A 14,452-nucleotide genomic window follows, 5' to 3' on the forward strand; every position below is an offset into this window, starting at 1 on the left:
CCCAAGAAGTCATCCCAAACCTGAAGATCAGCTCGATGCTCCTCCTTGAGCCGCACAAAATGATGCGGCGCACGCACTCCCACCGTTGCCGCCGCCAACCGTCTACCAAACACCCTCCCCATTGGCATAATCCGGCAGGCGAAAATCAACTTCCCCAGCAGCGACTGAAGCTCCCGCAGCGTCATTTTCTTCAGTCTACAAGCCCGCCGTACCTCCAGCCTCAAAGCACCCAGCTTATCCGCAGGGAGACGACACTCCATTGCCACCGAATCTATTTCAATTCCCAAAAAACAAATCGTCGCTACCGGGCCCTCCGTTTTTTCTGGCGCCAAAAGGATCCCAAAATCCCTCGCCACCTTCTGTAGCGCATAAAGCAAATTACCGCAAACCGGCGAACCCCCCGGGCCAACGCACAAGAAATCATCTAAGTAATGGATCAACGAGTCGACCCCGGATACTCCCCTCGTTACCCACTCCACGAAGGTACTAAACGCCTCGAACTATGCACAAGAAAGGGAACACCCCATCGGAAGGCATCGATCCACGTAAAAAGCCCCATTCCAAAAACAACCCAACAGCCGTTGGCTTTCTGGATGAACTGGCAACAACCTGAAAGCCGCCTCGATGTCGGTTTTTGCTAGCAGCGCACCTGGACCCGCAGCCCGCACTAAACCCACCGCCTTATCGAATGAGGTATAGACTACGGAGCACAACTCGTGATCAATCCCGTCATTTACTGACGAACCCTTGGGATACGATAAATGTTGAATCAAACGAAATTTTCCGGGCTCGCGTTTAGGGACAATACCCAACGGGGACACAACTAAATCTTTTACAGGCGACTCAACAAACGGCCCCGACATGCGGCCCAACGAAACCTCTTTTAACAACTTTTCCGACACGACTTTTGCATGCAAGTAAGCCGATTTTAAATTCCTCCGCGTAACCGGAACCTCATAAGGAGGCGGAGGAATAACAAAACCAACACGAAACCCTTCGTAAAGCAACTTAGCCGCGCCCCTATCCAGATACTCATTTAGATATGGGGCCATCTTTTCCACCCTCACCGGCGACACCCCCTTGACCAGCCGCGGAGGGCTGGTTCCCTGACCTCTTTTTTCGCAGACATTTTGCCGCCCCGTGTGATGCACCATTACACTCGGAACACACGTGCTTGAACTTGCACGTGGCCCCGAACTTACACTGGCCTTCATTAAATTGCCAGCAAAAACCCGCCTTTCCCCCGCCGCTTTGTCCAACCTGACTAGACTGGCCTCCCTGGCCGGCGCTCCCGGGAAAGGACTGCCTAACCGGAGCCGTAACCCGTAACCAGAGAGCAATATCCTTCTGGTCCCACCGAATCGCCGGCCGAACCGCTTTCCGCTGACGGAATTGCTCATCGTATCGCAGCCACGCCTGACCCCCATACACCCTATGAGCCTCCCCAATGGCATCAAAATAACAAAACAACGCCGAGCAATTTTCCGGCGCCTTTTCCCCTATCACACTAGCCAATATGGCGAACGCCTGCGACCAATTAACGAACGTCTGCGGGATAAGCCTATACCGCCGCCGTTCCTCCTCGTCCTTTTTACTCTCGTCCCGCTTGCTCTTATCCAAATTAAATTTAGCGAGCGGCAAGAGAGAAAAAATCTCAACATATTCGTCCTTCCAGATCCGCTCGCGCACCTCCTGCTTTAAATGCGCCCCCAACGGACCTTCGAAACAAACGTACACCTCGCCCCGAGCACGGTCATCAATACACACCCGATCGCCATCCTTTTGTGCCTCGGTCTGTACCGACACCGCGACCCCCTCCCTAATCGCCAGCACGGGCCACGCCTGTACCAATCCCACGTCCCTGGGGCCCTCCCACACTACCGCCGGGGACACTTCCGTAGCTACCGGCGCCGCCGCCCTGTCTAGGCGCCCGACCAGCTCCCTCAAGCAACCCACTAAATCTGCCAGACCCGCGCCATCGCGCCCGCCCGCGCCACTACCGGCCACCGATGCGACGCTAGCAGCCCCCCCCGCCGACACCCGACATAAAAATCGCTGGATATGACAATGATGGAGTTACACACTCACCGGGCCGCACAGGCGCTGTGTTCCCGTCAGCCGGACCATCCTGACCTCGACGATACACGTCCAGTTCACCTTCCTCCAGCTCCTCTCTCGCAGACGACTGGCCATCCCACCGACATCTTCGGATCGGAGATGATGAAGCGCTGACTGATGGGCCGGCAACCTGCCGCCCGACCGATGGAACCCAGACTTCCGACTGGACCTGTTGCCTCAACGTCGCTGCAGATCTAGGCGTCCGTCTCGATGATCCTGAAGAAGCCTGCCCCCTGGCCGGAACATCACCAGGCGGGGCGGCCGTACCTCGTCCTCCAAATCTTCCATCCGATGGTGGAGGGGTGACAGGGAGCCCGGCCTGCGACTCCCTGCTCACCGCCGGACCCCGTCGCGGCTTGGGATTCCTGCCAGGACGCAGGGCCTGGGAAGGGGCGGTCCCCCCAGCTGCCTGGCCTGCAGCGTCCGAGATCGGGCTCCCTCTGCGACGCCGTGTCCGCGGGACTGCCTCAGGACTGAGGCGCTCTGGAGGTCGAGACCGCCGGGAGGGACGAGTCGACCCGGCCTGCATCGCCGTCACCCCCGGCAACGCTCTCTGCCTGCTCCGGACAGGAGCAGTTGTTGCCGACTCCCCCCCCCGCCGCCATGCTAGGAAGGGGGCCGGGGGAGGGGAGCCCGTCTCCTGCAACAGACCCCGAACGCCGGGCCTGACGTGGCAACATGGCGTCCGGGATCCTTGCTAATGCAGCCACGGTCTCCTCCAGCCATCCGGGACCGTGGTGCACAGCAGCAGCACGCAGCTGCTCTAACAACACTGCCTCTGCCATACTGAGCGAGCGCGGGCAACGGGGAGCTTGTCTCTCCCTGTGTTACTCCTCCCGCTGCTTCCGGCTCAATGCCGCAAACAGCGGGAAGCTCAGCAACGGCCCCCTGACTCCTCCTTGTCCCTCCTCCACCTCCTCCTAACTCTCCCTCCAACTCTCCCTTACCTATTAACCCTTTCCCTACCAGTGAGGTCATGGAGGCTTCCCCTTAAGCCCTGCAGGCTACGTCCAGCCTCTTCTGGATTCTGAATACACATGACGTCCAGGCTGGATTTCATGTGTATTCATTATCAGGACACTTGATTAACCATTAATCTCTGTATGTGGCTGCACATCGCTGCTGTGTAAATGAATGGAGAGGAGTGTATGACGCTGACTGGTCACTGATTGGTCAGCGTCATACACATAAACACGCCCAGTTAAAAACACAATATACGCCCAGTTGGACATAACGAAAAAAAAACGCCCAATTGTCCATTTCAAAGCTCATTTGCATATATATAAAATAGCTCATAACTTGGCCAAAAATGAACGTTTAAAAAAAACAAAAAACGTTACTGTTATCTACATTACAGCGCCGATCACATGCAATAGGAGATAGGGATTTGAGAATCTGGTGACAGAGCCTCTTTAAAGAGGCTCTGTCACCAGATTATAAATGCCCTATCTCCTACATGATGTGATCGGTGCTGTAATGTAGAGAACAGCAGTGGTTTTTATTTAGAAAAACTATCATTTTTTAGCAAGTTATGAGCAATTTTAGATTTATGCTAATTAGTTTCTTAAAGACCAACTGGGCGTGTTTTTACTTTTGACCAAGTGGGTGTTGTAAAGAAGCGTATGATGCTGACCAATCAGTGACCAATCAGCATCATACACTTCTCATTGTTCCAGCCCAGCTTCTTTCACTGCACAATCACACTGAGCTGTGGATCATGCTGGGCTGGAACAATGAGACGTGTAGGACACTGATTGGTCACTGATTGGTCAGCCTCATACACTTCTCTGTACAACACCCACTTGGTCAAAAGTAAAAACACGCCCAGTTGGTCTTTAAGAAACTAATTAGAATAAATCTAAAATTGCTCATAACTTCCTAAAAAATGATCGTTTTTCAAAATAAAAACCACTGCTGTTATCTACATTACAGCGCCGTTCAGATTATGTAGGAGATAGGGCACTTATAATCTGGTGACAGAGCCTCTTTGAAGAGCACTTGTTACATTTACTGTCCCTTATTTCCTAATAGAGTGTAAGCTCTTGCGAGCAGGGTCCTCACTCTAAATTGTAAAGTGCTGCGGAATATGTTGGCGCTATATAAATAAAGATTATTATTATTATTATTACTGTAGTGTACAAAATGTTTAAAAAACAGTAGAGAAGTCTCGCTGTACATTCTGTTGTTATGCCTCTAGGATTACTCATGCTACTGTTGTATACCGACCACTCTTTTTCATGTTGAGATGTGTTGCACATTATTGATTTTCCTTTTGGTGTTTTGTTTGTTTTTGCTTTGGTCCACTGACCTTGTTTGTTTTTATTTAGGTGTGGAGGCCTTCCCTCCACTATGTTTTGTAAATTTTGTGTTCTGAAACTCAATAAAAATTTGAATAAGAAAAAAAAAAAAAACAGTAGAGAAATGATAAGTTTTGGGTACCGCATTAGTATTTCAGCTGAGATGCAATGAATAATTTTAGTTATTTCGTTTTAGCGCCCTGCGTTCCTACTCATCTTGTAAACTCTATAAACTGTGAGACTCATTCTGTATCTCTATCATGGGATGAGACTCCTGGAGCAACTACATACACAGTCACAGCTATTACAGGACTGAATGAGACTTCCATTACAACCACGAATACCCACTATGAATTTGACAACCTACTATGTGACATGGAGTATGACATCATCTTGAGCAGTAAATCCGCAAATTGCATCAGCAATGGGAATAATTCTGTCCATATTAAGACAAGTAAGTCCTAAATGACAAAAAAAGTCTTCTTCACATGGTAGATAAACAGCAGCATGGAATTATTTCTTTCTTTCTTCTCTTTTCTCTAGTTCCTTGCCCTCCACAGATTTTAGAAGCCTATGCATCATGTGATAATAATTCAGGTTTTATACAATGGGACATTAGCCGCAATGCCAGGTCATATATGGCTGTAGTGGAAGGAGTTAATACCTTAACTTGCAACACAACTAACACATTCTGTGAGACTCCCAAATTACAATGTGGACAGAATTACACAGCAACTGTTTGGGCTGAAGATGGAACATGCACGGGACAGAATAGCACTAAAACTACATTTAAAACAGGTAAGTGTGTCTGAGGCAGAGCTTCAAAGGAGACTGTCAGTATCACGATATACTGCGATACATTAGTATCGCAGTATATCATGCAAGCGATCCAACAATTGCCGGTTCAAATCTCCTAGGGAGACTAATAAAACAGTTAAATAAAGTTTTTTTATGTTAAAAAAAAAGTATTAAAAGTTCAAAAAACGCGCCTTTTCCCGTATTCCCCCTAAACTAATGTTAAAAAAAAATAAAAGTTAACATAACTGGTAAAAACCACGTCCGTAAAAGTCAGAGCTATCACAATATAGCGTTGTTTAACCCGCTCGGTGAACGGCGTAAAAAAAATGATTATGAAACACACAAATTGCTGATTTTTAGTCACCTTAGCTCTCCAAAAAAAAATGATATAAAAAGTGATCAAAAAGTCGACTATACCCCAAAATGGTATCGGGGAAAACTACAGCTCGCTTTGCAAAAATGAAGCCCTCATATCGCTAAAGTGACGGAAAAATAAAAAAGTTATGGCTCTCAGAACATGGCGACACAAAACATTTTTTTTTTAGCAAATTGTTTTGTAAAAAAAAAAAAAAAAGGGGTAAAACATATAAATTTGGTATCGCCATAATTGTATCAACCTGTAGAATAAGGTGCACATGTAGTTTTTACTGCCTGATGGGCGCCGTAAAAACAAACAAAAAAATCAGCTTCCCAGTACATTAAGCGGTACAATAAATGGTGTGATGACAAACTACAACTTGTCCCGCAAAAAACAAGCACTCATACGTCTATGTCGACAAAAAACAAAGAAAGAAAAGATGGCTTTTGGAAGGCGGGGATGAAAAAAAACGAAAATAAAAAAACTCAAATTGGCTGTGTCTCCAAGGAGTTAACAAATACTTGTGTTTGGGTCTTTTGCTGTAATACATTATACATGCAGTCATAAATTAAAGTGGTATTTTGGTTTTAGCAAATAACGTTTTTCTCCGCTTTCATTATACTTTCTGTATCAATTTCTTGTAGTTTTCAGGATCATTCCGTCAAAACGACGGAACCCTTGCACAACAGAGACAAACTGAAACCATTGGGACCGGATCCGTCACCATTGAAATCATTGGTGATGGAAACGGAAACCTTTGTTTTCAGTTTGTGTCAGTCATGGCTCTATTCCGATGGAAAGCTCAGACGTAACGTCGGAACGGAGATGTGAACATAGCCTTGGTTTCAAAGAAGACAAACAAATAATTTACAGGAGCCCTGATTTATTTTATAAGGCCTCATGCACACGACCGTAAAAACTCCCGTTATTACGGGTCGTAATCACGACCCGTAATAACGGGCTCATAGACTTCTATTGGCGACGGGTGCCTTCCCGTTTTCTCACGGGAAGGTGCCCGTGCCGTTGAAAAAGATAGAACATGTCCTATTTCAGGCCGTAATAACGGCACGGACAGTCCATAGAAGTCTATGGAGCTCTCGTAATAACGGGTGGCTACATGTGTGCACCCGTCATTACGGCAGCATTGCTAAGCGACGTCAGTAAATAGTCACTGTCCAGGGAGCTGAAAGAGTTAACTGATCGGCAGTAACTCTTTCAGCACCCTGGACAGTGACTACCGATCAGTATAAACCTGTAAAAAATAAAAATAAAAGACGTTCATACTTACCGACAACTTCCTGCTTCCTCCAGTCTGGTCTCCCGCCCGTTGCCTTGGTGACGCGTCCCTCTCGACATCCGGCCCGACGTCCTGGATGACGTTTCAGGCCATGTGACCGCTGCATCCAATCACAGGTCAATCACAGGCTGCAGCGGTCACATGGACTGCCGCGTCATCCAGGGATGTCGGGCTGGATGTGAAGAGAGGGACGCGTCACCAAGACAACGGCCGGGTAAGTATGAATTTCTTTAACTTTTATTACAGAAAAGGCTGTCCCTTCTCTCTATCCTGCACTGATAGAGAGAAGGGGCTGCTGATTAGTGCAGTGCTATTTTGCCGACAAAAACGTGCTCGTAAATACGGGTGGAATACGTGTGACACCAGACCCATATTTACAGGCACGGGTTCGTAAATACTGGTGCAAAACGGGTGGAATACGTGTGACACCGGACCCGTATTTACGCCAGTATTTACGGGTGGGAAAAAATACGGTCGTGTGCATGAGGCCTAGGCTTTCTTGTGGAGAAGTTAGTGTTTAATGTCACTCCCTTCTCTCTTTGACTCTAGTGCCATGTGTTCCTCAGAATATAAACACTACAATGATGTGCGAAGAAAATGCACTTAATGTGTTTTGGGATATCAGTCATGGAGCTACCGGCTATTCTGCCACAGCTGTAGGAAGCCAGGGTGATGTTATCACTGCAGACATATCAGACAATACCTGCCTATTGTCCCCACTTCATTGTGGGGGGGTATACAGCTTGACTATTCTGGCCATGCATGATGAATGTAAGAGCACAGCGAGTGCAGAGATAGAAGTCAAATCCGGTAAGTGTGCACTGAACAAGAATGATATTGCAGAAATTTGTATAAAAAAAATATTATTTTAGTATATAGAAAAAACGTATTATTCCTAATAAGGATTCTAAAAAAATCATTTTCTGCTGTATAAATGGCAGCGTTTTCATGTGGTCAGAATGTGGAACCTTGTTCTTGAGGGCAACACCCTGTGTGGTCTCTGATAAAGCTGCAATAAAGCTATCCGCCATGTTGAAAATTGATATTCTTTTTAAAATTCTGTTTGCATTTCCTTTCGTTTTTGAAATACCCTTTAGAAGCAATTGCAAATGTTTCATTCATTCCAATATGTGGGTTGGTTTGTCTTCTCTGCACCATACAGGTCTCCATAATTTTACATATTTTGCACGTGGCCTACTGATCAGGTTTGTTTTGTAACCAAGTAGCCCACAATAGGAAACCTTGCGGCACACCTTGATACTGGTACAAGATCTTCGCCGACACGGGTGATAAAATATTCACATTTTTTTGGAGATGAACTCTCTTAGAGAGGCAGAATTCTTGAATGTTCCAAATGCAACAACACAGTCTTTTAACCAGTTCAGGACCGGGCTATTTTGAGCCTTCAGGACCAGACACCGTTTAGCCCTTTTTAGCGTGTGTTAGTTAAATGGCTATAACTTTTTTATTGGTTGGGCTAACGACGTGATTTTTGCGATGTTTTTTCCGTAGACAATGCAGGTTTCTTTTTTTTATCATTTTTATAAACATCCTTTTTGCTATTTTAGAATTTTTATTCTTAAAATTTGAAAATAATAGTAAAAAAATATGCTTTTTTACGTTTCAGCTATTTTTTTTTTTGGTAATAACATAGTTTTACCCTAAAATAGACCTCTTATTTGTGATCGTCATTGTCTACCGTAAATTTTAATATATTACATGTCTATATTAGAGTAATTGGGTCAGCGCTAGAGTTACAACAATGATTGGCGGGGGGAACGTTTTTTTTTGGGGTGGGTATTTTATGTGTATTTATTATAAAAAAAATTTTGCACTTTACGTTACTTTTATTTTTTTATTACTATGGTCTGTCCCTCAAAGGTCAAAAAAGACCTTTGGGGAACTTTATATATATTTTTTCTTTCTTTTACACCATGTTTCTCCACTGTAACTGGAGCTGCACAGCAGCCCCAGATACAGGGGAAATCAGCCCTCTCATAGTGACGATTGTCACTAATAGGGCTGTGCTGGGTCTAGTAAGACCCAGCAGCAGTCTGTCACTAATGACACCCGGCGATCATGTGACCAGTCACATGAACACCGAGAGCAATAGAGACAGCGGCGCGGCCGCTGTCTCTATTCCTATACACAGCGTTCATTGAGCGCTGTGTACAAGTAATCAGAGAAGACAGAAGCAGCGAAAGCTGCTTCTATCCTCTCCTCAGGGTCCCCGGCAGTCACTGACAGCCGGAGACCCGGCATTCAGCTGCCCGATCGCTTTGGGCAGCAAGTTAAAACCCGAGCCGTAAAAAGTCTATGGCTCGGGTTTTAAGGACCCTGACCGCTGGCCGTAAAAACACAGCCAGCGGTCGGGAACCAGTTAATAAATGCAACTATATGATGACAACTCGGCCATTATCAGCCCTTGATGGCTTGTGCCCCGCCTGGCAGTCCAGGATTTGGGCCTATTCAGCGGCTTACGCCCCACATGGCAATCCGGCTGTTTACAGCCCTTGACAGCTCCTGCCCCGCCTGGCATATTTTGGCATTGCGCACACACCTTATTCTGTGATCTATGGCTGTCACTCCACCGGTGTCCTCAGGAGAACAAGCCTTGTTTGTCTAATAACACTGATTATGCTCATTCTGTATTGTCACGACTGTCCTTATACTAAGTTATTCCTCATATACTTTGTGTTCTTCTGCATGGTCAGTACTTGATAATCAGGTAGGGTTGCCACGTCTTCCACCCAAAAATACCACCCATGTTCAGGGTGTTTTTACATGTACTGGTTTTGTGGCGTTTCTTGTGGCATAAAAAATTGGTATGGTTTTTAGGGAAGTTAGTCCTGACACTGCTGACATTCCTAGGACTGGGTGGCCTGACAAAGGTGTAGTATCCAAATAGTAATCTGACTGCGCACATACAGTTTTATTGTACAAAAATACTGTCTGGTCATGGCTGCTATAATATATGTTTGGTAGAAAGGTTTCAGATGTTTTAACCCGTTAGTGACCACTAATACGCCTTTCCACTGCAGTGACTAACATGCCTTAGGTTAGCCCGTCGCCTTTTCACAGCAGCCTAGTCTAAGTCCTGCAAAGGTGTCCTGTGCAGGTTGGAGCGGGTACTCTGCTGTCTCATGATAGCCGGGAACCTGCTCTAATGGTAGTGATCAAAGTTTCCTTAGATCGTGACCGATTAACCCCTTAGATGCTGTGGTCAATAGCGACCATTTCATATAAGTGGTTTACTGAGGGAGAGGCCTACCTCTATCACCCATCTGAGGCCTGCAAATGTGATTGCAGGCCCCCGATGCATTGCCATGACAGCTGGGGGGCCTAACAAAAGCCCCCAGGCCTGCCTTGGCTATATGGCTCTTAGGCTATGCCAGAAAATAGCAAAACCCTTGAGGGTGGGTGATTATCGACCGGTGGTATTAACTTCTCATATGATGAAGGTGTTTGAAAGGCTAATGTTGGGGTACCTTAAATCTGTTGTGGTAGAATACGAGGATCCTTTACAGTTTGCCTATAAACGTAGAATTGGGGTGGAGGACGCAGTTTTATATTTTTTACATAGGGAGTACTCTTTTTTGGAGGCGCAGGGGGTAATAGTGAGAGTCATGTTTTTGATTTTTCTAGTGCTTTTACTTTGATAAGGCCGGATCTAATGAAAAATAAATTGGAAGGAATTCAAATTAACCCTAGAGTGTCTAATTGGATATTTGATTATTTAATGGGACGCCCCCAGTGTGTGCGGAGTGGGGAATGTACATCGAGGATAGAAATAAGTGATATTGGAGCACCACAGGGGACTATTTTATCGCCGTTTTTATTTGCGCTATATACGGCAGATTTTAGGTACAATACTGGAAGTTGTCATCTGCAGAAATTCTCTGATGATTCCGTAATTAGGGGGGCAGTAAAGGGAGACTGTGATAAAGAATATAGGGATCTGAATTTGTTAAATGGAGTGTGGATAATGGGTTGGAATTAAATATTGGGAAAACAAAAGAAGTGATTATTGATTTACGCAGAAAAAAAAGACCGGTCTATTCTAAATCAGGAAGTGGAGAGAGTCAGATCATACAAATATTTGGGTATATATTTGGACCAGAATTTGGATTGGATAGAGAAAACAGAAAAGGTGTACAAAAAGGCAATGAGCAGGTTGTATTTTTTACGTAATTTGCGCTCGTTTAATTTGTGTGATAAAATGATGTTAATGTTTTATAACTCTGTGGTCGCTAGCGTTATATTTTATGGTGCCGTTTGTTGGGGAGGTAACATTAGAGAAGCTGAAAAGAATAAATTGAATAAGGTGATCGAAAAGGGAAAAGCGATCATGGTTAGTGAGGTGCCTTTATTTGAGGAGGTCTTAAATAAAAGGTTATTAAGGAAGATTAGTGCAATTAAATTAGAGGAATTGCATCCGTTGCATAGCATTTTAATCGATAAACAAAGCTGTTTTTAGTGATCGATTGCTACAATTTCGATGTAGGAAAGAACGATTTATAAGATCTTTTAATCCAAAAGCTATTGCACTTTATAATATGTTTTTGTAGTGTGTGATAATGCTTTTTAATACATATTTTATTATATGTTGTCGATGTATGTTGTATTGTTTGTATAATATGTACTGTAAATGGGAGTTACAACTGTAAACCAATTTCCCTTTGGGGATAAATAAAGTATCTATCTATCTATCTATCTATCTATCTATCTATCTATCTATCTATCTATCTATCTATCTATCTATCTATCTATCTATCTATCTATCTATCATCTATCTATCTATCTATCTATCCAGAGGATCCAGCAGCACCAGTTTAGAGATGTGGCTGCAAACCCATGGGAGTAGACCAAGATCCCAGTAATACAGCAATCCAAAAACAGGCAGCACACCGTAGTTAAAGGTGAAAAAAAGAGGGTACTTTATTGCCCCATGTCCGACGTTTCAGCTCCAAACACTAGAGCCTTTCTCAAGCAAGTGACATGTGAACACACAGCAGTATTTAAAAAAAGTGCCAATCAGCAAATACAAATCAATAATCAAGTACATATACTTTCAAAATACAAAGTTAGTGTGAGATTTACATATGCAGTGAATCCATGTATAAACCGTATAGATACAGTAGTGACTAAACGTTATTAAATGTGACCATTTCTAGACAACAAGTGAAATAGTGTAAAGTATCAATTAGTATTGATACATACACCTGTGCAGACAAAGTGAAAATATATTAGTTTAAAAATGATATCACCTGGGGAGACATGATCTTGATGCCGCAATGGCGGCGTCCACACAGCGCTACTGTGCATGTGCGGAAGTATGGCTAGAGACTATGGTGTCCCGGATGTGTGACGCAAATTCGCACATGCACACTCCGCATCAAAGCGACGCGGACGCCATATTGGATATTCGGAAAAGAGGTAAAAGCGCTGGCACAGCAATGCTTCTGCGCCCAAGTGTTGTAGAATTATTTAAATAGTAAAAACTGGACGCAAACTAACTGAGAGTAGTATAGGGAGGCAGGCACCAGAGCGTGTATATCGCCGGGTACCAGACACTAGACTGCTACAATCCAGTATAAGGAGATCACACTTTTAAAGAATGCAGGGACGGGAGGAGGTCAATCGTCAGCTGTACGCAGTCAATAGCCACCAACCAAGGGATAGCACTGACACTTACACACATGTACATCACACATATGTACACGCGTACATAACTATGATGCTAGGAGCCCGGCTCCCTGCAGTGTGCTCGGTCCGGGACATGCGGCCGAAATACGTTCCGTCCATTACGGACGTAACATGCTCGTGTGAATCCAGCCTTACTCTGATCGCTCGTCCCTATACATTATTATAATGTTGGCAGCACGTCTCCCTGTTTACACAGGGAGATGTGCTGCCGACAACGATAATATTTCACTTTTTTAAAACGATGCGATCAGCAGATGAAGGAGCATTTGCAAACAGGGCAATTATCGGCAACGTGCGTTCTGTGAACGCTTGTCTGCCCGATAATCGCCCAGTGTAAAAGGGCCTGTAGTCGGATCTCTTATATTAAATGTAGATGTAATGAAATATGCTAATTTGAACAGGATTATACTATTAATTGGTTTTACCTAAATATTACAGCCCCATGCAGCCCGATGTATCTTACAGCGACAACAGATTGTGGTGTAAATGGAGCATCAGCCCAATGGGAACCAAGCGCTGGGGCAGTGTCATACACAGCTATATTTCGTGGACCGGATGGAAATGAAGTTTCATGTGTTTCATCAACTACCTCATGCTCAGTGTCTGAATTACAGTGTGGACAGCTTTACAATGTCACCGTTACAGCATTTGATGGCACTTGTCACAGCTTAACAACAAATGCAACAGTTACAACAGGTAATTTTATATAATAAATTGTATTATTTTATTTTTTTGCTTGTCTATAGAGGATTTTTTTTTTCCCGGAAACCTGCGGTCTACTAAGTTTGAACAATGCAAAAATGGAAATTCCCAGTAGCATCACAACATACATGCTTGGCAAGAAGAGGACGAGGTAAGAACTTTTTTTCTGACTGCAGGTGGGCAGAAATTTGGAAGATATACAGTCCATTACTTTACTTTCCCATATCTAATTTTGGAAATTGTTATTGTTATATTATTGTCCAGTGTTAGGGTATCTTCAGTGGCGGATTAAGTAGACCATAGGCCCTGGGCTGTTCCACAAACTTGGGCCCCCCTTCCCCACCGCCGCTCTGCCGTGTCTATAGTGAACATCACCTTTCTGTGTGAGCATTGACAAATTGGTGTTACGATTCCCCTTGTCAAAGGGCTGTGTCCCTACATACTGACAGTCTCCAACCATCGCTGACAGTATCACACTGTTCAGGGACACTTCCTCTTGACAATGGGTATGGTAACACGCATTTGTCTATTAGTCCTGGGTACACAAAGATATGTAGAATACAAGGATTTCCTACAACAGACGTGTCAGGAGAGGGGACAGATCCCCTATAGATACAGTGACTCACAAGTCTTCTCTGATGGGAGTCGTTTTCTTTTCTTCTACATCTGACACAGACCGTCATGGCAACTTCTCCTGATGAGACATCTTTGCCCATCACTTCTGCAGCCATTTCCACCCTCTATAGAAACACACAAATTTCAAAGATGAGGTCATGTGACTTTATGTAAAGGTCCTTTTGCAGGACATATACAATGCCGTTTCAACGTGTTTTTTGCCGCAATTCGTGGCAAAAACGCGACAAAACTACATTTTACTTTGGGCGGCCATGTGCCCCTCCGGGAGCCTCGGGGCCCCGGGCGGCCACCCAAAACGCCCTATGATGATCCGCCATTGGATATCTTAACACGTAGCGCAAACACTGCAGATATTTTGCAGCGGATTTCATTGTGGAAAATCCATTGCTTATTACAGTCGCAGCAAAAATCGCAAATCAGGAAAAAACAACAACCTTTGTTTGGTTTAAAATTAAAAAAAAGTTAATACTTACCCAGTTCTCTGTTGTCATAGCTACGTTTTCTTTTGTTCTCCGTCGAGAGACGTTTCATCCCATGTGA

The 14,452-nt window shown here is 44.7% G+C and overlaps 1 protein-coding gene across 1 annotated transcript in view; it reads left to right on the forward strand.

The window, feature by feature from the left end:
- The window catches only part of LOC142657896 (uncharacterized), a 92,914-nt gene that overhangs the window by 58,257 nt on the left and 20,205 nt on the right, over positions 1–14,452 (forward strand). Inside the window, exons 25-28 of the mRNA XM_075833415.1 lie at positions 4,612–4,869; positions 4,959–5,213; positions 7,418–7,678; positions 13,013–13,270. Of these exons, the coding sequence (XP_075689530.1) occupies positions 4,612–4,869; positions 4,959–5,213; positions 7,418–7,678; positions 13,013–13,270 (1,032 nt within the window). The remainder of the gene's footprint in view (positions 1–4,611; positions 4,870–4,958; positions 5,214–7,417; positions 7,679–13,012; positions 13,271–14,452) is intronic.

Source organism: Rhinoderma darwinii, chromosome 7 (genome assembly GCF_050947455.1).
Source record: "Rhinoderma darwinii isolate aRhiDar2 chromosome 7, aRhiDar2.hap1, whole genome shotgun sequence".
Taxonomy (NCBI): domain Eukaryota; kingdom Metazoa; phylum Chordata; class Amphibia; order Anura; family Rhinodermatidae; genus Rhinoderma; species Rhinoderma darwinii.